Source organism: Bipolaris maydis, assembly GCF_028858645.1.
Source record: "Bipolaris maydis strain C4 unplaced genomic scaffold PSV08scaffold_2, whole genome shotgun sequence".
In the NCBI taxonomy this organism is placed as follows: domain Eukaryota; kingdom Fungi; phylum Ascomycota; class Dothideomycetes; order Pleosporales; family Pleosporaceae; genus Bipolaris; species Bipolaris maydis.
Window position 1 is genome coordinate 708386 of NW_027093858.1, and position 24192 is coordinate 732577.

The 24192-nt window shown below is 52.0% G+C and overlaps 6 protein-coding genes across 6 annotated transcripts; 2 read left to right on the forward strand and 4 right to left on the reverse strand.

The window, feature by feature from the left end:
• Positions 1-377: 377 nt before the first annotated feature.
• Positions 378-4381, reverse strand: PSV08DRAFT_194507 (histone deacetylation protein Rxt3-domain-containing protein; the record flags this gene model as incomplete). The annotated part of the gene is made up of 4 exons (XM_014229410.2): positions 378-1641; positions 1707-3330; positions 3419-3571; positions 4066-4381. 4 exons carry the CDS (start codon positions 4379-4381, stop codon positions 681-683), a joined length of 3054 nt encoding a protein of 1017 aa, XP_014084885.1. The 3' UTR covers positions 378-680.
• An 851-nt stretch (positions 4382-5232) lies between these two features.
• On the forward strand, positions 5233-6798 carry PSV08DRAFT_194511 (batten's disease protein Cln3). Its single transcript, XM_014229409.2, has 3 exons — positions 5233-5341; positions 5420-6164; positions 6216-6798. The coding sequence occupies exons 1-3, from the start codon at positions 5239-5241 to the stop codon at positions 6721-6723; spliced, it is 1356 nt and encodes a 451-aa protein (XP_014084884.1). The 5' UTR covers positions 5233-5238; the 3' UTR covers positions 6724-6798.
• A 1136-nt stretch (positions 6799-7934) lies between these two features.
• Positions 7935-9042, reverse strand: PSV08DRAFT_263663 (ATP synthase delta subunit-domain-containing protein). Its single transcript, XM_014229407.2, has 3 exons — positions 8826-9042; positions 8385-8702; positions 7935-8263 (listed from the first exon to the last, which is right to left on the reverse strand). The coding sequence occupies exons 1-3, from the start codon at positions 8994-8996 to the stop codon at positions 8057-8059; spliced, it is 696 nt and encodes a 231-aa protein (XP_014084882.1). The 5' UTR covers positions 8997-9042; the 3' UTR covers positions 7935-8056.
• Positions 9043-13070: 4028 nt separating this feature from the next.
• Positions 13071-16123, reverse strand: PSV08DRAFT_23433 (uncharacterized protein). Its single transcript, XM_066092278.1, has 3 exons — positions 15941-16123; positions 15863-15865; positions 13071-15803 (listed from the first exon to the last, which is right to left on the reverse strand). The coding sequence occupies exons 1-3, from the start codon at positions 16014-16016 to the stop codon at positions 13294-13296; spliced, it is 2589 nt and encodes an 862-aa protein (XP_065949734.1). The 5' UTR covers positions 16017-16123; the 3' UTR covers positions 13071-13293.
• A 1068-nt stretch (positions 16124-17191) lies between these two features.
• Positions 17192-19303, forward strand: PSV08DRAFT_358737 (aspartic peptidase domain-containing protein). Its single transcript, XM_014229404.2, has one exon. It carries the CDS (start codon positions 17260-17262, stop codon positions 19057-19059), a length of 1800 nt encoding a protein of 599 aa, XP_014084879.1. The 5' UTR covers positions 17192-17259; the 3' UTR covers positions 19060-19303.
• A 1744-nt stretch (positions 19304-21047) lies between these two features.
• PSV08DRAFT_383807 (Rgp1-domain-containing protein) lies at positions 21048-24004 on the reverse strand (the record flags this gene model as incomplete). Its single annotated transcript, XM_014229402.2, has 3 exons — positions 21048-22302; positions 22355-23419; positions 23482-24004. 3 exons carry the CDS (start codon positions 24002-24004, stop codon positions 21407-21409), a joined length of 2484 nt encoding a protein of 827 aa, XP_014084877.1. The 3' UTR covers positions 21048-21406.
• Positions 24005-24192: the final 188 nt, after the last annotated feature.

Sequence of the window (24192 nt, forward strand, 5' to 3'; positions counted from 1 at the left end):
ATGGAATAGGTTCTGGTGTGACCCATTTTTGCTATCAATTGCAGCACAATCCCACTATGTCTGATGGCTGTGGCGTGGTGGCGTAAGCGGTGGGACAGGTTGGCGGGGCAGTCTTCTTGGATCTGGCTGCCAGAGGGATATTGTGCGCTCAGTAGGCAATTGCTTTGCTGCGTGTTCGAGAGTTGATGAATGGATCCTCGCCTCAAGACGGCCAAGTGTAGTATCTAGGCTCACATGGCCCGATTGTCTCTTATCTGTGCTCCAAGCAGGAACAGCTCACACCGCTATCGCCTTCAACTTGCATGTATGCGTGTGTAATCCCGCGGGATGTGTTTATCTTCCAACTACCCAAACCACGTGCACCAACACCAACATCAGGATTAAATCACGCTATAAACATTTCATCATCACTACAAACACTATGTACCATATACTTTTTACTTTTATCTTCGTCTTCTCAGGATACCCAATTAGCAAACACCTCTTCGATTGTCGTAAAAATAGCAACACAAACTTGTTCGCCTTCGCTATGTGCAAATCCTGCGCCAAACTCGAGCATAAAATAAAAGATGCGGGTATCTAGCAATGCTCAAACTCAACTGCATGCTACAAAATTCCATATGCCATAAAATCTGAGACGGCCGTTATACGTCGAGAAGTTGCGACAACTCGACTAAACATCAAGCGTGTAGTCTTGCCATGCCATTAACCCTGCAGGAATCAACAATCCCACTCTTGAGAGCGAGCAGTGCAGCGCTGGCGTCTAGTCGCCGTTTCAATGCTGCTGCTGTCCGGTCTTGTCCTCGACTGCCAATGCCTTCTTCTACCCATCGAATCTTGTTGATCATGAAGCTCAGGCCTTCGTGTCCCTTGCTCTTCCTACTCGAGATTCCATACTCGACCGACCCTGTATACTCCTGGAGCTGCGGCAGAATGACAATCTCAATCTGCAGATCCATATCGGCGGGCGGAGTTACAGGCGCAGCAGGGAGCTTGGTAAGGACATCTTCGGCGTCCGATGGGTCATTGGGTGCAGTGATGCGTGGATCGAGCATGGCAACGTCGACGGTGTCGTCCCACTCGCCACGGATCCATCCCGAGTGAATAGCAGCAGCTAGTGGATCGGAATCATCCCGGTATACACGTGCCCCCCAGAGGTGCCTTTCTAGTACGATATGCTGGCGTTGTCGCGGCTTTAGATAGTATCTCGGCACTCTGATCGTGAAAGTACAGTTGATAGGATTGACGTCAAAGCGCGGCAGTCGCTGCGGTTTCGAGGCGTAGCCAAATTGATCGTCCAATGATGAGTTGGGTTTTGGCAATTCCGTCTTAGCCTGGTACAATTGTGACCCAAGATGTTTTCGAGGCCGCTTAGCGGCTTCTTCCAGGACGGGCTGTATGTCATGAATCTTGATTGGTGCTGCAAGTGCCACTGGCATAGTCGGGCGGGGTGCGTGATGGTGGTGGTGATGATGATGGTGAGGATTCCCCTGAATATGGTGGTGATGATGGACAGATTGGCCGGGACCAGCTTGGGGTAGGGGTGTCGGTCGGCCGTTGAGCATCGCTGTCGTCGGTGCGGGCAGGCCTTCGTCGTCAGGCTTGTGCTGATGATGGTGATGGTGGTGGTGATGATGATGACTGTTACAATGTTAGCACGAACTTTGAAAGGGAGGCAAAAGGAGGCATCAGCATGGCTGACTTACTGGTGAGGCGGAGGATGGTGATGATGGTGGTGGTGATGATGCTTGTTCCGTTTAGCACCGCGAGAGCCGAACGGGGTTCCTCTGCCGTCAGGGCTGTCCATGTCAAAGATACCCTCCTCGTCCTTTGCTCGCTTTGGCTTCTTTCCTTGCTGAGAGCCTATTCTTCTCATCATCTCGCCATTCTCTGACTCGAACGATCCCTGTCCGTTTTGTGGCATTGGGCTTCCCCGCGACGGTGTAGACGATCCTAAACCACTGCCCAAACCTGAAAACATTCGGCCAAACTCGCTCTTGATTCCCGGGTCTTTGCCAATTGACAGGGGTTGTCCTTGGGCACCCTGGACTGCTTGCGGCAGTGGGGAGGCGCGACCGGTTCGTCTGCTTGCCTCGAGTCCGAAGCCAATGTGGGACTTGGAGTGTTGCATGGCCTCGCCCATCTTCTGAGGCTGGTCGTAAAGAGACCTCCCTCCGGAAGACAACGAGCGAGCAAGTGGCTCAGTTCTGTGGCGCTCCATGGTGGTCGGGTCAGAGGTAGGAGGAGCATGGTACTGCTCTACCACACGGTGCCCCAGATGGTCCACACTGCGGCGGAGCATCTCCTCGGAGGTTTGAGCACCATAGCGTGCAACTCCCAGCATAGCGGGAGGATATGGGCCGTACGTGCGGTGCAATGGCGGAGGTTCGTCTTGTCGTCCATCGTGGGCAAGTTCGCGGCCAGGGCCTGTTTGTGCTGAATGCCGCCACAGGTTGCGCGGGGGTTCCGATGAGCCAGAAATGTTGCGGTGCTCTTGTGGTGGGCTGAATGCAGATTGTGACACGGGATGTACGGTCGCAGCCCTATCTCTCTCGGGCCCGCTTTGGTTGCCGCCTGCCAGGAGCTCAGCGGCATTTGGCCTTGCATGATGCGACTCGCCCAGCGTTCGTCGCCGCTCTTCGTGCGGACCATATGCATCGCGCCGGCTCCCAAACGCGTCGTACACGACTCTGCCCTCTTGCTCATTGTTTCCTGGAGGACCATTTGGCTGGCTGTTCGGTCGAGGTGGGACGTTTGCAGCGGATTGGCGATGTGGGTCTTGCGCGTAAAGACGTTGGCCAGGAAAATTCATGGGCTTGTACGGTGGAGCGTTTGGCGGAAGCGACTGGCGACCAGAGTCAGGTGAGGCTTGGTTGCTGTAGGACTGGCCAGGTGATGCTGATGAATAAGGGTGTGCATCAGAGGGGCGCGAAGTGTTTGCTCCATACGTGCCGCGCTCGGGCGTCTGCTGGCGGCGAAAGGGTGCAAAGTCTGATCGGGGGCCTGATGGCATTACGCGACGCGGCGAGGGTGGTTGCATGCTGTGGCCGTTTGATGAGGGCGCGTTTGCGGAGGGCGATGATGGCGACTGTGTTGTTTGGATGGGGGCGCCTGTGTCACCCCCGCCACCGATCAAGGACGAGATGGCCATGCTGGCGCCCGGTCGCATTGCTTGGCCTAGGCCTGGAAGCTCCCTGGCGGCAGCAAAGTTGGGAGGGTATTGCGAGCGCGGTGGTTGAGATGCATGGGGATGCTGTTGGGTGGGCGAGGATGGAGGAGGCATCTGCGGTCGCGCATAGGATGGAGGCGGTGGAGGGTCGCGAGACGGGCCTTTGGTGCAGAGTTAGCTCGAGCAGAAGCTTGGAGGGGGGGAGGGGGGTGTGACTAGGTGCGGGCAGGCGGGGGTGGGCAGTAGTACCGTATGGATGGGGAGGACTGGCGCCGTTCAGCGAGCGTGTGCGGGCAGCGTCGAAGGCATACGGGGCGGGGGGAGGATTATTATTATTTGGAGTGGTCATGGCTGGCAAAGGGCCCGGCTGGACGTGATGAGTTTCATAGTGAATCGGTCGCGCTAGAGACATGGATCAGCACAAGCTTGGACAGTGAGTCGCGACTTTTCTAAACAGGCTTAGAGGCCCGCCGATCTTGCATTAGCCAGGAGCCACATGTGCGGAGTGCGCCATGAAATTCGCCAGACCCATGCCCGCTCCACCAAACAACTGGCGCGCACCAAAGTGCGCAGCTCAAATCATTGTGTGGCTCGGGCTGGAAGGCTGCGACGCTCCGTCAAAGGCAGCTGCTAGCTAGGAACCATGGCCTGTCGCCGTGTGCACTACAATGGACGGGCGACAGGCGGTGAGGTGCTTTTTTCGCAATTGACGTGGCATGCACCCTGTCCCTGCAGGCAGTGCCTTTGGTACATGTCGTCTCTTTGTCGAATACCCACCCACCCGACCAGTTCTCAGCGATATGTGTACAGGCTGCGTTGAGGATTGCAGGCGAGGACAGCCATTGTCCATGCGCCTTGGTGCGCTCTTGGAGGGATGGGTAGACAGTGATGCGTACCTGTGTTTGACCAAGCTCCCTGGGCGTGCCCCTCTCCTGTCTGGCCCTGGGGCACGTTGTTCCCTCCCGGCCGTGTTTGGCTGCCATGACGAGCGTGCTGCGGGGCCGAAGGGTAGAATGTGTCGCGACGAGACGTCGAGTTTGGGTCGGCGGCGTGGGGCGTGTGCGAAGGCTGTTGCGAGGGCGAGGAGGGAGGGTAGGCGGGATAGGGCTGAGAGGAGTGCGGGTGGTTGTTGTTGTTGTTGTTGCTGCTGTTGTTGTTGCTATGGTTCATGGGGCCATCTGGCGGGCGTGGGAAAGACTGCGGGCGGCTCATTGCAGGGTTGGGCTCATGGGCTCGGCGGTACTGTGTGCAGCAAGAGGCAATGGAGGGGCTTTGCGAAGACAGCGACAGGGTGCGCGCTGGTGATGGCCGCGCAGGAAGAGAGGGCGGTGCCAACAAGGGAGGGGAGAGAGGGAAGAGAGAAGAGGGAGGCGGCAAGGTCAGGCAGAGGCAGCAGAGGCATCGGCACCCGCACCAGCAGCAGCAGAAAGGTCGAGCATGCGAGGAAACGAGAAAGGCGCAACGGACCCAAGCGCTGCCGCACGGCGAGAGGGCCGCTAGTGGCTGCATCCCTGTAGGCGAGCAGGAGGCCGCGAGAGCCCCGCATGTGCGTGCATGCCCTCCCACCAGGGGCCCCAGCCCACGCCGGCTGGCTGGCGACTACGTATGATGTGATGGCAGCAGCGTCAAATGCAAACCATGTGCCCACACCCGCCAGCCCGTGGATGATGCGCGCACCGGTCCACGCCCGCAGGCGTGCATGTGTATGCACATGGCAAAACGCCCTAGGAGCCGTCGCGCCCTGGTGGGTGCATGCCATGGCGACTCGCGCACAAAAAAGAAACGTCGATGCAACCTCGGACCAGCAGGCCATGCATCCTGTTCCTGAATGGTTCCTAGACCGCCAGGTGCCAAGCCACATCATCAGCTGCAGCCCTCACCACCACTACCACTACCACTACCACTACCACTACCACCATCCGCCCACCACGCCCGTACCCGCTCCACGTGCCCTGTAGCCCTCTCCCCCTCCGCCGTCCGTGTATGCGTGTGCATGTGTGTGCATGTGTGTGTGTGTGTGATATGTAAAGTGCCGCCCTCGCCCTCGCAACTACATGTCGCTCCTCCCCATGCCTGGCTCTCCTGCTTCTTCCTGGGCCCTCTATCGCGCCCGTCTGCGGCAGGCCTTCCATGGCGCTGATCCGCGAGTGTGTGCGGCTTTTTGGTTGTTTGGTATGCCTCGTCGCCCTCCTGCAATCTCCCTGCATGTCCAATATCCAGCCTACAGACACCCCCGCTTACAAGCTCTAGGCCTCATCAACAACGTCCTCTACGTAATCATCCTCTCCGCCGCCCTCGATCTCGTAGGCCCCAACGTCCCCAAGGGCGTCGTCCTCCTCGCCGATGTCCTCCCCTCGTTCCTCACTAAGCTGTGCGCCCCTTACTTCATCCACAAGATCCCCTACCATGTCCGCATCGTCGCCTTTGTCGCCCTGTCCGCAGCCGGCATGCTCGTCATCGCCCTCACCCCGCCCCTGCAGGACTCAGCTACAATCGCAATCAAAATGTGTGGCGTCATGATGGCCAGCCTCAGCAGCGGGGGTGGCGAGCTTAGCTTCCTGGGCCTCACCCATTTCTACGGCCACTTTGCACTGGCTTCCTGGGGCTCCGGTACGGGTGGTGCGGGCTTGATCGGTGCGGGCGCATACGCCATTGCAACAAACACACTCGGCATCGATCCCCGCACCAGCTTGCTTGTCTTTTCCTTCCTACCCCTGGTCATGGTCTTTAGCTTTTTCTTTGTCCTCCCCCTTGGTCCACTTCGCGCCGGCACCAGCAAGCATGCCGAGTACGAAGCCATCGACGATGAGGAACCAGACGCCGACGACGAAGCAGAAGAAGCAACAGAGCCCAGGGAGCATGATGACCTGCTCTCTTCCTCCATGCACTCGGCCTCGGGCCGCACCTTTAGCTCCGCCAACAGTAAGCCTGCTAGGAGTGCGCTGAGTAGCTTCCAGGCCAATCTGAAACGTGCAAGAGGCTTGTTCTTTCCTTAGTAAGTCACCCACCCCATGTCACACAGCCACTTGCCACTGACACACTCCAGCATGCTGCCTCTTCTCCTCGTCTACATTGCCGAGTACACCATCAACCAAGGCGTCGCACCCACCTTGCTGTTCCCTCTCGAATCCTCTCCCTTTGATGAGTACCGCTCCTTTTACAGCACCTACAATGCCATCTACCAGGTTGGTGTCTTCATCTCACGCTCTTCAACGCCTTTCATACGCATCCATCATCTCTACCTTCCTTCCTTTCTCCAAGTCGGCAATCTCATTCTGCTCACGCTGCACGCCATGTTTGCATTCATCCCAAGCTACTACATTGTCTGCATCATCATATTCTGGGAAGGTTTGTTAGGCGGTCTCGTTTACGTCAGCACGTTTGCTGAGATAACCGATAATGTGCCCAAAGAGGACAGGGAGTTTAGTCTGGGCGCGACGAGTGTAAGTGACTCGGCTGGCATTTGCATTGCTGGCTTCTTGGGCATGATCGTCGAGGTGAGTCTCTGTCGCTGGCAGGTAGAGCATGGGAGAAACTACTGTAAACTGCAATAGAACCGGACAGTATAGATTGTTGTTTTGCAAACTGTTCTTAGTTATCCTATTTTCCATGAAATTCCTCTTCCTCTGATTGTTCCGTTGTACCCATCTGGCCCTGCTGAACCACAATTGATGAACCCACCTCGTCCTTTCCCCCAACAGTTTCAAACCCAAACTACGTATTCACTCACTCACACCTGCTCTTGTCCACAACACCACTCGCACAGTATCAACATCACCGAGCAGCTCTTTCAACCACCGCAAGACATACTCATTCCACGCCATCTGTAGCCGCAATGTCATTTCCGACTCCAGCCAGTCCAACAACCGACGACGACGCACCTCCACACCCACAGCCGCAACCGCAACCGCAGCCACAGCAGCAACCCAAGCAAGAAGACTCACCGCGCTTCAAACCCCTAGCTTCCATCACCGAAGTCTCCAGCCTAGCCTCCACCTCGAGCCGCCCCTTCACCATCGCAGAACTCGAAAAAACACCTCCATTCTTCTTCACCTTTCCCACAATCGTCGTACGTATTATATTTTTCTTTCCCCCCAAATTCCCCCAAGAAAGAACCCCCCCCAAAAAAAAAGGTAAGGGGGGGGGGGGGGGAGTGATGATTTTGTATATCCAAGAAAGGCAAACAAATCTGTTTGTACATATCCAAAGGGCGGGGGAGGGAGAGCTAATACGAGAGAAAAAAATTTACAGAAACTCAAAAACCACGGTACAATCCAAGTCGATACTGCATCACACATGAACGATTTACTGGCTTGGTACCGGTTGCACTCGGGCGAGTACAGTGATGCGGAGATTAGAGGACTGGCGTCGAAGCTGGATGTGGGGCAGACGACGATGCGGAGGGAGGAGTATGATGGTGCGTGGGTTGTTGATGCGAGTTTGAGGGAGGCACCTGGAAAGGAGGGGAAAGAAGAAAAAGAGGAGAAGGAGGAGGAGGAGGGGCATGGGATGGAGGTGAAGGAACAGGTGCAGGAGGAGGAGAAGTAGAAGAAGAGAACTTTGTTTGTCTGTCTGGGGCAATGGTAGTAAAGGGGAGGAGGGGAAAGACTACTAGGCCAGAGTTTGAAATGGGGATGTTATGGATATCCAACATGTTGGGAATAAGTCACTGCGTCAATTCTTCGACTTGTCAACCAGTCTCTTTGACACTACCACCCCGCCAAGTCATATACACTCGAATCACTCCGTAATATTTGCATAAAATCAACGTGGTAGACGGTAATAAATTGCTCTTTTTCCGAGACTCATCTAAAATACACATCTCCCTTCCCTCACTGTCCATTCATCGTATGCACAGACATACACATACACACGCACTTTATCAGCTTACAAAGCCTCAGTGAGGAGCTTGTTCATCTTGGCCATCTTGTTGGCAACAGACAAGTCAATCGTGCGGTCGGCAATCTCGACGATAAGTCCACCACGAATCTCCGGGTTGACCTTGGGCACAACCTTGAGCGTCTGGCCGCTGGTTACGTATTGCGAGTTCTTGATGGCGGTCTCAAGGCGGTTGATTGTCCGGTTGTCAAGGGGCTGTTCTCTTTTGTCAGTCATTGTATCTCATCAAAACACCATTTCTCTCTCCCTCGGCCCCCGCTCGCATCATCCTCGAGTTTTTGGAGCATTCTCCGATATCCAGAAATTCTATACGTACCGCAGCGCTAGTAACGGTAAGCTCAACCTCACCACGGTGCGCACCCATAAGCACACCAAACTTCTCAACAACGCCCTTCAACACGCTCAATCGGTTGTTCTCGGCGAGAGTGTTGAGCAGGTTCTTGACGATGCCCTCCTTGTCAGCGCTGCCAATGTGCTTCTGGAGCTCCTGGACAATCTGCTGCTTATCCGACACAGACAGCGAAGGCGCGTGGAGGATCTCGTTGAGCTTGGCGTCCTTCTGGAACACACCCTGGAGGTTCGACAGAGACTTGGCCGTGGGCTCGAGGGCGTTGGTCTTTGCCGCCGCGGTGTACTAACAACACATAAATGTTAGCCAAGCTTTCCTTTTCTCTCCGAAAACCTCTCCTTGTTTCCCTTCATTCTTGCATCCTGCCAACCATTGCTAAATGGCCAATTGGACTCATGGAAGTCGTACCAGAGCGCTCGCGTAGGTTCCGTCAACGCCGAAGAGGGCAACCGGGGGCTTGATGGCAGAGCCAGATGGGGCAGCGGCGGCGTAGCTTCGAGTGGCGGCGTAGCGGGCAGCAATTGGGGCGCGGGGCGCACCGGCCCGGAAAGCGGTGCTGAAGGCTCGAGCTGCAGACATGGCGGGTAGAGAGGAGATGGATTGCGGAGATGGGGGGCAGCTTTCGGGATCGCGGGTTGCTGATGAGGATGCTGCGATGAGGTTTCTGAGCGGGCTCGGCACTTGGTTGCGACTATCCCCGATTCGGCTGCGAACCATGTTCTCACGACAACTCCAACCCTCCCCCACTTCTACACTATCCTTGTCATCGAATAGGATTTCAGACGTGGGATGAGAATTCAAGGCGTATCTAATGGGCCAGATTCAGCAATTTTGGGTTTTCTCTAGTATCACAATACCGTCATCAGGGCTCAATAAGAAATTGATAGTGTACAGTAGCAGATAGCTAAGCCAAGTAGTGGTAACATCCCTCTCTATTAAGAGGAAATCCCACCGCACAGGAATGTATCCACTTCCTAACTACTTAGTTTGTTAACTGTAGATTGTTAATCTTAAGTTAAAGTTATAATATTTCTTATGTCAGGGTACAGTGGTACAAGTAACACGAGGGATTCTCTCCTTAACAGAAGACGAGACGGCAAGGGGCCTATGGACGTCCACGTCAGAAGGTAATAGATATCGCGGGGCTTAGAGTTACATAATACGCTATTCTACTAAGACTAAATATCCTACTAAGGATAGAATAGCGGTAGGCCTTAGGATAGTATACTATCTGTTATAAGTAACAGGAAGGATTCTCTCCTTAACAAGGAACGAAGAGGCCAGGGGCCTATAAGCGTCCACGTTAGAAGGTAATGATCAACGCGGGGCGTAGATTACGTGACTTGGCATCTCGCTAAGAAGCGATATCTCGCTAAGAGGGCAGATGCTACAACATCGGGAGATGCTAGGACATCTCGAATATCTCAAGATACTAAGGCATTTGGGACATGCCGTAGATATTATGACTAGAAGCAATAAGGATATAAGGATAGATAGATTTCATTATTTACTCTCGTTGTAGTTAACTCAAATTGTACTTTCTTACTAGTATCTTCACTTAATAAGATTGTTACCTGTTAGTCCATAGCAATATAGATTAGGATTATTAACCTTTTGTTACTTTCTCATTAATTACTCCATTCTACTGTCTTGATAGATAATTACCTCACGGAACACTAGCGTAAGGCTCATCGGCCATAGTGGCGGACCCGACCAGAGCAGTATAGACCCTAACCCCGTGTAACACTGCCCTCGCTATTTTCACTGCCTAAAAATGCTGATACCGTCGCTATATAGTAACACAGCAGCGCTACTTTTATATCGGTCCTTCTCCAGTTGATAGTTAATTAGAGTTTTCTTTCTATTCTGTGTTACTCCGCCGTCAACGTCTATTCCTCCGCGACGGATATTGGATGCGTCAGCATTACGCATATTCTGGCCATAGCCCCCAAGAGCAGCCCCTTACACTACCCAAAGGGCGTTCAGCCAGTTATGGTGACATTTTTCTACTATGTAGCTAGCATATGAAATATATTGTTTATTTTAGATATATAGATTAGTTACACTTATATTTATAGCGAACTTGCGTTATAAAGCAAAGAAGTCAAGATTTATCACGGAGCTAGCTGCCTCAGCTAGTGCGCTCAGCACTTGCACAAACATCTACCCTATCTATGTACATAACTATGACAAAATTTCGGTACTTCGGCAAGGGACAAATCTCACCATCATCCCCTATGCTACTTGTAAAATTTTCGGCGACATCTAATATTACTAGCATAAGCGTTATCTGACATGCATCCTCTAAACATCGTATTAAAGGCCGAATAGCATGCATCCCTCCGCAACGGACATCCCGGAGTGCCGGAGGGATGCACGTTATAAATGTAGCCTGCTCCTTCACTGAACCAAGCGACGCCTCTTATTACCACATCTTCCTTAATACTGATAAACAATTAACCTATCAAAAGTAAGCTAACTACGTATCTCTACTATTTCTAGACTATTAAGCTAACAAACATTATAGGTTTACTAAGCAACGATGCGTTTTCTCTTTGGAATCTTGATGCTATCTATAGGTAGTGCATTAGCAGGTCCTGTAGGCTCTAATACGCTATCTATTAGAGGTATTATTATCTACTTTCAACTCTAAATATAGTTATAACATTCTTCTAAATTTGTTTCTAGATCCACAGGCTGCTACTGGTTGTCGAGGGTGCTACAGTATTTGCAATGCACAATTCTCCCCTGGCCCTGGACGTAATGCGTGTGCTGGCGAATGCGAAGGTCTTTACGAAGATTGTTAGTGAGATAGCTAATAGTTAGATGCGCCTTAATTAAAACTCGGTCTGCATCAGTTGAAGTCCTTCTAAAATTGCATTAAGCAACATGATAGGTAACGAACGTCTGTCCCTACGTACTAGGGCGCGTGGTGTAACGAGGCGCTTTCTCTTCTAGTTAAACCTTTGGCACTGCATGTAACAGCGGAGTAACACTAACTGCGTAGAAAGAAAACTTAATTGCTAGCTAGAGGGGGGCCGGTATAAGAGTAACGCTGCTGTATCATTGTATGGTCATGGTATTGGCATTTTTAGGGAGCACATACGGCGATAGGAGCTAAGGTCACCTTGCAATATTGCAATAGCATCTGCTGTGGGCATACGTCATGTTACACGAGGTTCTACGTTAGTACAGGAATACTTACCTGGCCTCGGTCCGGGTTAGGGCGAGACAGTTTGCTGAAGTAAACCGTGCGGTAGTTGTCTAGCGATAAGGTGGAAAGGAGTTATGCAAGTTAACTGTTGGTAAGACAAACCAATTCTATTGTAGATAGAATAACTAGTATCAATCTGTGTAAGAGAAGAACTATTGGAGTTGACCACCACGAGTGTAATAATGAAATCCAACCCATTTTTATACCCATTGCCTTTGGTCCTGCCATTAGAGGATTTCCTGCCATCACAGGTGTGCCATCACTGATGGCAGGCCTTGGCCTGATGGTACACCACGTGACCCCAAGCCCCGCCTATCAAGCTTCTCGTAAATAAGTACTCTCGTGAATACGTATGGGGTATTAGAGGAGAGTTAAAAGTTAGCGTTAAGGAAACTAGCGACAGCACGGTCAACAACGCGCTTTTTTGAGTTAGAGGCTAGTATACTAGGACAGTAAGAGCTATAGTAAGTAAATGCGTATTACGCTTGTCTATATGCAAGCATGTTGTAGATAGTCTGAGGGTCTGAAAGAGAAAGTGTCCCGCCACACCGTGCGTCCCGGCACGTAGGGATGGACGTTAGTCAAGTAAATATATAACTGTAATTAGTTGGTAGATTTACGATAGGTGATTATGTCAGGGATGAGAAATCATCTTTGATCTTCCAGAAGTGGTGCTACGTAGTGTTAAACCGAAGTACCGGCTAGGATGGCAAACTTTCACAATCTTGGGCGGCACAGCAACTATAGAGCTAAATACGACTCTATCGCTTGAGAGGCACACTATTGAAGTTAACCAGGATACCTCTTCTCGGTTTTAGAGCTACGGCAGCCTTGCAGTGTTGCTTGATCTGAGGCGCGCTGTTTGAGCGTTAGACGAGGCATGCCGCGCACTAAGCGTATTATCTACGTAGCGACCACACCACTGTAATTTATTGCTGAAAACTAGATGCAAATGCTTTTAAGAAGTCTATGTATTTTATATACGAAGGCTAAAGATATATCTTGTGTGTGCGAATAGTAGTATCCTTTCGAAGTTGAAGTACCTCGCTTATTTTCCGGTGCGAAGGGTTTTCCGGGCCTGAGGGATGGATGTTAGATCTCTTGTTCCATAGTACAGGTCATGCGTTGAAGTTGACTTTTCAAAGAGCTTGCATTGACCTTGTGCTCTTTGATTGCGCCCGCTCTACCCCGACCATCTTTACATACCAGGTGAGCTCCTTCAACAAACTAGGTAGTCCATTAAAATCTTCATTCTGTCTCTCCGCCCGAACGACCACATCTACCTTCTCCATCAGGATAGCCTGTGCGACGCAAATAATTAAGCAGCATCTCGGTTTAACGTATGTCCCCACATCATTCTAATGTATCGAATAGAAACGGCTTTCACTCGTGCATAAACACATATCTTGAATCATACATTCATTTATTCTCTTTTCATCAAACGCGATCCAGAATACTAGATATTACTTTAGTATGACATGCAGTATAACCATCCACATGCACTGTTCTAAATGATGGTGCCCTGGCCCAATGTGTTCTCCCATGCCAGATCATGATGTATATCCAGGATTTCCAAAAACCCTTTTTCCGATCCCAAAGCGCCGCGCTATTATACAAACCAAACCATGAACGCTATCAGTCTGACCATCCACACCACTTTTATTAAAATAACACCAGCAACCAACCTGCAGCGCCAACGATTAAGCTTTCAACCCATCTATCGATGCCTGCATGCTGTACTGAGGTACCAACACCTTTGCTGGTTTGGCCTACACCACTCGCAATAAGATCGCCAGCGCCACGACTTGTCGTTACAGATGCCATGCTTGAGCTGGTAGTGGTTGCACTGTTACTCTTCGGGAGACTATTCACAGTGCTCGTCTGGCCGTTGATAATCAAAGCTGTACCTGATTTGTCCAGAGAGTATGTTGTTCCATCCATTTCAACCGTAGAACCAGGTACAAGCGTCGTGCCATTGCCTAACACGTACTCTGTTGTTCCATCTCTTACTGTTTGTGTGTACGTGATATCGTTGATCGTCAGCGCAGGAGCAGGTGTTATAACAGCACCAGGAGTCACGGTAGATGTAACGCCGTTGATTACAACAACACCGGCTGGTGCACCCTCGGGCATGGAATATGTAGTTCCCGAAATTGTGAGAGCGCCGCCGGGCGTGAGGGTTTGGCCAGGAGCGGGTACGTAGGCTATTTGACCATTGATCACAACAACACCGGCTGGTGCGCCTTGAGGCAGAGAGTATGTTATTCCGGCCAGGGTAAGAACGCCACCGGGCGTAAGAGTTTGGCCAGGAGCGGGTACGTAAGCTGCTTGGCCATCAACCATAACCCAACTGCCTGCGCCTACCGCTTGACCAGGCTCTACAACACCGACCGTCACGCCTCCAACTATTGTCGTAAATATGGTATGATCACCTACAACCGATGCAGGAGGAACGGTAATAGAGGGCGGAGGCCCAGCAGTAATAGTCTGTGTGACGCCGTTGACAACGGCAACACCACCAGGGCCAAGACTAACAGTGTTTCCATTGACAATGACCGGAGGGCCTCCTGGCTTCAAAGTTTCCGTTCCGAAGACAAACTCTCCTTGTGGATTGGCGGCGATTGTTCCCCCACCGACAGTGAGAACGGGAGGTGCTGGTGTTGCCGCTGCATCGAGAGCAACTGTGCTACCGCCCACAACAATCCTTGCTCCCTCACCGTTCCCGGGAATGATAATAGGGACTCCATCGACGGTTTGAGTTTGCCCTGGTCTGAGTGTTTGGCCTCCAACGACGATCACCGGAAGAAGCCAATCCGGAAAGCCTTGATCTTGGTGATCTGGTCTACCAGACTGACCTGGGACTTGTCCAGCTGGGCTTGCAATCGGTCCAGGCATATTTGAGGTTGGTCTAGGCATATTTAAAGGTCTGGGTATGTTGTCACTTGGTTGGTTGAGCTCGTTTGGCGGGAGTACAAAGTCATGTATATCGGGTTTGCCCGCAGGAGTTGGCGAAGGCAGATCAGCTTTGAGCGACACCGGTGAGTCAGAGAGGCACCTCAAACAACCTCGCACCGTGATATAAACGGACGTAGACTCGTACGTTGTCGAGAGGAAAGTCGATGTTGTTGGCGATGCCAATACCGGTTGAGACGTGGGCGGAGGCTGGGCAGCAGGAGGAGGAAACGGAGGGGCAACAGGAAGGCCTAAGGATAGCTGGAGGGAATTACTGATACTGGGAGTGGTAAAGGAACATGAAGCAAGATCCAGGCCCGGAAATTGCGACTGAACGGCTGGCTCTTGCTCAAGGTATTGGAGGACCTGGGTGGGCAACGGGAAATCGGATTGGCTTGTAGTGCTTGTCTGCAGTGGTTCCGTGTGCGTTACTACGAAATATGCCCAATCTTGTAGTGCAGTCCTGGGTGGCTCCCAATCTTTGAGTGAAGCCTGCTTGGGAACACATGTCGTGAGAGTCTCGTTGCTCTGGGCAAAGCCCAAACGGAAAGATTGGTCAGGCCCACCAAAGATATGGTTGTAGATAACGTAGGTGGGTCCTGCATCGAATTGGAGGCGTACCCCATCCGTAACCTCTACAGTGAACGTGGGCGTAGTGTGAGTAATGATTTCATCGTTACTGCCTGTTACGGTTTTTGTTTGATTGACAGTGTGCTCCTGGGTAACGACCGTGTCGATGGTGCCGTTGTTCAAGTAGGTGATGTACTCAGTAACGATGGTCTCGGTCACAACTGTGCTAGTCCAGCGTTCGAAAAGCCCGGCAGGATTGAACCAAGTGGTTATAGGAAGTTTGGCTGCAAGCAAGCAGCCTGTGCACGACGAGTTACCTGTGGAACACGTCGTTTGGTTGGCTGGGGTAACCTGTGGGATATGGGGTTGTGGCAAAGGAGGAGTATAAGTGATTACTGTATGTGCTACTGGCGTCGGGCTGCTTGTAGGCGTCGTATTTGTGTATATTGGACCTGAAGGCTTGGGACCGGGCGGAATTGGTGCGTATCCAGGGCTTGCGACAAAATGAGGAGCAAGTGTCACGGGCAATGCAGCACCTTGAGCATTGCCTGGAGCGAGGGGAGGAGATGCAGGCTGTGGGGCTTCGGGGGCGTGCCACTCCTCATGTGGAGCCTCAACCGGAGGAAGGGGAGCATTCCAAGAAAAGAGGTCTAGGGCGATCAATCCTTCTGCTGTATATCTACTACAAAAGTTGGGTGTTGCAACATACCACCTGGGGATGATTAGTCACGAGGAAACATGGCTGGCAAAGAAAGAGAGGGTAAGTGTAGTCGAAGGAACAACATACGGATTACATGTTTGGCTTTGGATTCTACGCCAATGGCGAACAAGGCAGGCACATATAAACGAGCGAATGTGCGCATCCTGCTATGATTGCCCTTACACAAAGCGAGTGACAGTGCAAAGGTGCAAGCAAGACGTTGTTGCAGCGCAGCAGCAGCAGCAGCGACGAGAGGAAACTAGCGAGTGATGCTCTGATCGGGTCGGTTTGGTGGTGGCAGACCAAGTGCATTTGCCGCGCTGATTGACGGCGGTCCATGCGCTTCTCCCGGTGCCCCTTGGCAAAGCGACATGCCGTGGACGCGTATATACCTACAGGTGCTGTGGTATATGCTGTTATGTCAGGAGACGCTGCCACTCTACCTGTGCTCGACGACAATGTGCTGGCAGTAAGCCCAGCGCCCTTCACCTGGTACCAGGCCTTTCCGCTTCCATTTGCTCTGCCACTGCCGGAGTGAACTTTGCTGCGAGCTACAAGCCCGAACCGGTAGTGTATCGACGACGCTGACACTGGTGCCATGGCAAACTCTGTCCTCAGCTATCCACGTGATACGTCATCTCCTTGGATCCGCCATCCACGCGGCCGATCGAGTACGGGCGTGGTGGCAATGGAAGAGGGGCAGTCCAAGCCATGACTGAGTTGTCTGTGTGTACTTATAAATGCGGTGCGTAGGTACGTACTCGACTGCATGTGTACACAGATATGTACCGATTGCGCCTGAAGGGGCACAGGCAGGCCGCTTGCGACATTTTCGAGCCACTGCCCCAAACTGCCAAGCATCAAGTGTCGCCCGATGCAGACGGGCATGACACTGGCAGCAACGGCATCATCTCAACAGTAGGGGCATTGAACAGGACGGCAGGGTGGTTGTGCCAGATAAGTGAATGGAGGCTGACATGGCCTGCGGCAAGCCCCGGCACCGCCGCCTCCTATTGGCTGCGAGCCCAGCACGACCAGAAGACCATCCCTCAACATGACTTCACCCTTGTGCCGCTCCCATGCCATCTCGTATTCACCGCCCTACATTTCGCACTACCACGTAGGCAGGCTTTCGGTAAGCCTGGGATCATGGGCACGGCCGGTGATCATCGCCTCGGGAGCCATGGAGCTACTCCGCGCCTTGCCGTCGCGCATCCATCCCATTCCTTCAAACCTTCGCGACTTTTCGACGCCAGCCTCCCGGTAGGTGAGACTGGGTCGATAATTCTCCGACCAAGGGGTCGACACACAATCTCACTCGTACCCCACCTCACCCACTGGCTAACGCCCTGCACCGCTCCCCTCAATGGCCTTCTGCTTGCTCACCTCCCTCCCCTCCCTGCATCATGAGTCTTGCTGCGCGGGCGACGGGCGCCCCCGCCCCCTACACCGTTCCTCCCTCTGGCAAGTTCGACGGCGCTGATGGCAGCTGGAGCACCTTCAAAGTCAGTGTTGGCTCGCCAGGCCAGGATTTCCGTCTAATACCGAGCACCAAAGCAGGCGTCACATATGTAATTGCTCCAGAGGGTTGCTTGGCTGGAGTCGACCCCTCAAACTGTCCCCAGCTTCGCGGAATCGAAATCTTCAACAGTGCGCAAAACACTGGCTTCCAGGTCAACGCGTCGTCAACATGGTCAGCGATAGGGCAGTTCGAAGTCGATCTCGAGGAGGACCTCAACTACACCGGACGAGGCCTGTTCGGAACTGACGTTGTATCCCTGGGAGCCGCTGCCGATCATGGCTCGTCTCTATCCCTCACAGGTTCCATCGTCTCTGCTATAGCAGATCCTGACTATTATCTGGGAATGCTTGGGCTTGGTCAGGTCAAATCCAGCTTTAGCAGCCTAAGTCAACCGGTCGATTCGACGCTCTATCAACTACGCAACAACAGACAAATACCCAGTTTTTCCTACGCGTACACGGCAGGCGCAAAGTACCGATTGAAGTCTGTCCTGGGAAGTCTAATCCTTGGAGGCTACGATTCGACACGATTCGACACCGACACCGAAAACCTGTCTTTTACATTTTCCCAGGACTCTTCTCGGCTTCTGACTGTCGGTGTCGACTCAATAATGGCCATCAACACGCTGCAGGGCACTTATTCCCTCACGTCTGGCGCACACTTTTCCGTCATCGACTCAACTGTGCCACATTTGTGGTTGCCCGAGAGCGTTTGCGCTGAATTCGAAACCGCCTTTGGCCTTACTTATGATCCTAAAACAGACCTTTATCTCGTTAATGACACTATCCACGAACAACTGGTCTCGAATAACCCGACACTCACCATTAAGCTTACCAACTCGCTGGACGGTGCAACCAACAACTACACCAATATCCAACTGCCATATGCTGCGTTCGATTTGCAAGCTTCGTATCCCTTCTACCAAAACGCCACAAACTACTTCCCGATCCGTCGCGCCGCGAATGAATCGCAGTACGTACTCGGCCGAACATTGCTACAGGAGGCATACTTGATTGTCGACTATGAGCGGGCAAACTTTACGGTTGCGCAAGCAGTGTTTCCCGACCCTCTACCTCCTGCAGTAATTATTACAATCGTTCCACCAAGCGAATTACCAGCAACCCCATCCTCGTCTTCAGATCTCAGCACCGGCATAATTGTCGGAATAGCAATCGGCGCAGTCGCAGGTATCGTTATTGCTATTGTAGCATTCTTCCTGTGTTTCCGTAAACGACGCGGCAAGAAGCAGGCACAGGTCAATCAACAATACGAATTGGCAGCCAAAAATATATCCGAAATCGAATCTGGAAACAACATGTCTTCAAGCATCTTACCACTCAAAGATGCGGGCCCACAAGAACTCAACAGCATGCCATTAATAGAGCTCGCATCTCTTGCCAACGACCATGCAGTAGGACATGCCTATCCACAAGATCAAAAAACAGTCATTCAGGTAACGAACGAACCACAAGAGCTGCATGGCGAGTCGATGATACCAATCACACCCAAATGGCAAGAGGTACAAGCACCGCCGCCGACTTACCACCACGACAGGGATGGAGAAAGTAGTACCAGCCAAGGTGTGAGCACGATGCTGAGTGACAGCACAATTACACCCAGCGATTCGAACACACAAGTTTTAGTTTCACCACTTACGCCTTGGATTCCTCAGTATAGATATTGATGATTGGGTCGGCATTTTCTCCAGCATACAATTGGAGTTTGGGTGTCATTTTTTTTGAGATACCACTTATATGTAGAAAAGGGCGGGGTTGTATGCATTTCTAGCAACAGTGTAAATCTAGTAATATCCTGTTTCTATGCCTCCAAACGGAGGGTGAATCGGCACTCAATATTTTTGTATAGTTAACTATAACTAGTTAACTACCGATAATATTACATAATACCATCGAGCTTCTGATGCTGCACGTTTTTTGGTCTATTCGAGAGTAAGCACTGTGCGTAACGGAGAAAGTGAGTGCAGATTCAGTGTGGCTTAGGCTCCAAGGTGCATTCAACTTCCATACTTGTTCACAATCTCTTACTGGCGGGTACATGTGCTTAAGGCTTCTCCTCGGATCTTTCTGATTTCTTGGATAACAGGGCCGACCGGATGGATGTTGTCCACTTGAGGAGAGTTTTGCGAACAGCAAATATGTACATGACACACACGTCACCTATGGATGAAAATGGTAGAGATTGTGCATAAGCGTAGGTGTCAACACTTTTCGCTACCGTCCATGTTTTCCTCAAGTCCGATGTGGATGCTAAGCACATGCAGGTGCTCCCGCACACATTGGGCCGAATCGGGGATCCATGTCCAATGTAACCCAATGAAGACATGCAATCCAAAAGAACTGACTGCATGAATTTCAAACCGCAACAAAAGTGGCCTTAGTCCATTCGTAAATGAAATCATGAACCTTGCTTGAATAGATCCACTCATAACAAGGCAGCTGGTCGTTTGATTGTCTCCAGCCTATGACGTAGGCGCCACGCATAGTTGGTAGCCATCACCCCTCATCCCCACGACTCCTTCTCCCTAGACAACACCCCAGACACTTAACCTTTGCTCTGTTTACACATCTACGCTCATCATACAACCCTGTAACGAATACTCCCTAGCAAAAAAACCTAGAATTCCCAATCGGCAATGGACAAGATCAAGGAGAAGCTCCACATTGGCAGCGGTCGTCGCAAGTCGCAGCCTGACAACGACTTTGCTACCGACACCGGTCATGTCGGCACTATTGAGGGTACGTAATTAATTACCACATGTTATATGAAAACGTTATATCCGCAAGCTGCCGTCCCTTTGATTGCTTTCTAAGCAAGGGTTGAGCATATGTGACACTTCAGCCTCACCACTAACAATGAGAATAGAAAACCGTGACTCGATCGACTCTGAGCTTGCAGCGATGCCTCCACACGAGCGTGTTGCCTATCTGAAAGAATTCGAAGAGTCGGATAAGGCCGACGCACCCAAGAAGGGAGGCCTCATCGAGAAGCTCATTGCGCGAGGCAACAAAAAGACCGAAGACCAGATTGCAGCAGAGACCAGGGAGCGTGAGGCACGCGAGAAAGCTCACCGCGAAGCAACACACGCATCCATGGGTCCCGGCGTGGGTGCTAGCGCTCAATCAGCTGCAGGCCCTGGTAGCTTGTAAGCCATATCGACGAAAGAGCGCTAGTGAATTACGAATGAGAATGAGTGAGAAAAAAACATTTCTTTATGACTATGGACCGTGAAGGAGACCCTTTTTGGGGAAGGGCGATGAACGGCAGATTCCATACATACTTTTACCGACATGACGATCAATGACATCAATCTGAGCTAAGCTGAGCTGAACTCTGAACTCCTGGGATTTGCATGGTGCAATAGCCGGAAGCAATGCGTAACTGGGTAGCTGAACACAAGAGACTCGAAACCTCTACTGACAATTCTATGATTTACAATTTCGTTAGATATTCCTAGGTCCCTAAGCTTGATGCCATGCAACAGTACACTACGATGCTTCGTTCTCTATTGCCCTTTGATCTATTTGCCCATATCTTCAATACCCAAGTCAACAGCGGTGCCATTAAGCTACTCGCAAGAAACAACGGAAATATGAGATAGTTGTCATTTACAAGGTCTAATGCAGAACATTACACCTAACACGTGAAATCAAACACGAAACATCCCTTTTCACTGTCCGAGTCTTCCTCCTGTCCATTTGCTCGCCTATGAAGCTGGTATATTACAAAGAACAAAAAATGCGTACTCGTTACATCTCTCCCCAACCACCCAACCCATGCCCTTTTTTTTCTACCTTCTCTCCTAACCCGTAAGTCCCACCCTTGATTTTACATTTCAAGAAAAACCGATACAACGAGCATCTCCAAGACAGATGCAAGGTTCACAAGAATATTGGTAGTTCTAAACATGGAGTCTTGTTTTTGCTCTGTTTGTACCCGTAGCAATAATAGGTTCCAAGAATAATAATCTCCCACCCTCCCTTTTCAACAATCCCACCATGTTTTTTAACATCTCAAACCGGGTATCCCTGTTCATCAGGTGCTTCCGGTGCTCCACTTACAGCACCATATACCCGTATCGGGACCTGGATTTCGAAGCTTTCAGCTGGCAATCGTTGTGCAGCAGCTAGTATGACACCGCGGTCATCGGTGGATATTTCTTCTAGGAGATCATCCCATGTTGCTTCTTCGCCATTTTCATGCGTCAGGCGTGGGGTGATGAATTCGATGCGCAGTTTCCACTCGAGGTTTACACCAGATGTAATGAATTCTGGTGTTGCATTGGGGGGTATGGTGGGCGAGAAGGCTAGTTTCTGTGCAAAGAGTGCGTTTTCTGAGAATGATGCATGGACTTTCTTTGTAACTCTGTAGATGGAGGCATTGGAGCGCAGTGCGATTGCGGGGTCCACTTTTTCGGATGTCTCGAGTGAGAGATGGATTGAGTAGCACGGGATATGTGAATTGCTAAAGTCGACGACTGCGGTCATGGTCTCGCCTAAGCGATAAGAGGGCCGAGCAAGCATTATGACAGCTACACGCCGGCCACTGCGAGCAATTTCGAAGCGATTGGCGCTTTGGTTTGCTGCACCAGTCAGGTTGCTGCGCAAGATGGCGGCATCAATAGCTTCCTTCATAGTCTGGGGTTCCTCAGCAAACGACGATCGGCCAGGAAGAGTGTCAGTAGGTGACATCAGGCCCATATTAGTATTTTGCTGGGGTCGCTCTAACAGATTGTTGACATAGTCAAGAAAGTCATTGAAAGTATCCTCTTGGGCTTTCCCTCGAGGAGCACTCTTTTTAGTTGGAGACTGATTCCCGGTTGATGCGGGGTCAATAGCCGCCGTTCGTGCTTGATCACGAAGTAGAATGTATGGAGACATCAAGTCGTGCCCAAGAATCTCGCCCCGATCTACAGATGATTAGTATGGCGCGAAGTGCGGAATAACAGTAGGCAGACATACTGTTCACGCTGCCAAAGACCCGGAAAGGAATATCCACATGTTTCACTTGTTGCTCTCTAGTTGACCCTGCGCGTTGTGTACCAATAGTGAGATTGTATGCTACCTTCATCGAGCGTCCCTTGTGCGACGGGGGCAGACCACGGGGAATGGTAAAGCTGTATGTGAAGCTGCGACTTTCTCCAGGCGCGAGTTTCAAATCCACGAACAGGATAGACTGTGGAGTAGAAATGAGAGGAACGGTCTTGGAGCTGGCAATGCCTCTCATCTCTCGGATACTTGATGGCTCCGAAGGGCCCAGGAATCCGCCCAGTGACTCTCCTATGCTGCCCCAGCCTAGCGCACCGAAGAGACCGCTTTCACGCTTCGTCTTTTCAATGCCCACAACTCCGCCTCCACCTTGACCACCCAATACGCCCTTCCTCTTCACTTCTTCGAAAGGCGCCTGGTTGATCAAGGACCCATCCAGTGTAAAGGTGCCCATTATTTGCGCGTAGCCCATCATGATCGATTCTGGCTGAGCCTGCTTGTTAGACGGTGCCAGGTGTGATGGCCGTCGCTGGTGCTGGGGCCGATGTAATAGTCTCGATGACGGATGAGCCGTGTATTCTGAAGCCATGGTTTCATTGGAATTGTTGCTCATCGAGTAGAACTCCCCACTACTGCGCGGAGTTTCGATCATGCTTGACCCAGATATTATCCTGGCGACGGGCGAGAGAACCTCGAGGTTGGCACTGGTTGAAGGGCGATGGCTGTCGATGGGCGGCTGCGGAGAATTACGTGGCGTATGTAGCGGCTTTTTCGTGGGACTGCCATTGAGTGGTGGGTGTGAGGCGTCTTCCAGCGGCGGCGGAGCGGCGGGGAATTTGAAGTTCTTGGAGAAGGAGTTTGAGGGTTTCCTCCCGGGGGTTGGGAGAGCTGGGGTGCTTGGGGTGGTCGTTATACCCGGCCGTCTCCTGTTTTGACGCGCAGGGAAGGCGAAGTCACTGGTGTCACGAGCGCTTGGCGAAGTTGCGTCGCCAGCGAGCGGAGAAGGGTGTGTGGCTGATCGGTGGCCGGGCGAGGTAACTGCTGTCGTGTCAGCCAAAGAAACATTGCGGTGGCAGTCGTGGTGTCTGCAGTGGTCGTACTTGGATACGAATTTGGTCTGCCCGGCACGACCTGCAGACTGGCTGATCTCCCATGGCCTCTGGCTGGCCGTCTGATGGGTATGCCTCTCTCGTGGCTGGCTTCGGTGGCGGCCTCCGTGCCTAGGGAGATGATGGACACGGATCTGCCATGCTTCTGCCCTCCCGTGCTGCTGTTGGCTTGGGCTGCGCTCGGCGTGGCAGGCGACTGCTGCCCCCCAGGCGTTGATGGCGTGTGGAGGGACAGCGCCGGCCGATGTCCACGGGTATGAGCAGGTGGAAGCTGGGAGGTGAATGAGGACTTGCGGGACACAGAGGGCCTTGTCGACGAGTGAACTGGCGGAACGGGCAGCTTGCGTTGACGGTCCCCGCCCGTCGCAAAGCCGTTGTGTCGTGTGGCTGGGGTGCCATTGCGGCCTTCAGGCAGGGCTACATTCTTGAAGGTAATGGTGCACTCGATGTCTTCGCCGGCAAACACGGTAGAGTCCTTCCATTGTACGAATACTCGGATGTTGGATGCCGACATGGTCAGGAGCACGAGGGTGGGCGGCACGGGCTGCGGTCGTGTAGGCAGCTCATCGGGCGCGGCAGGCAAGCGGCATGACGGCTGCTGGCAATTGATCGTGGACGGCGGCAATGGCAGCGAGCAGCGAGCAGCGAGCAGCGAGCAGCAGTCGATAGTCGACAGTCTGGGGAGAGATTGATATTGGGTTG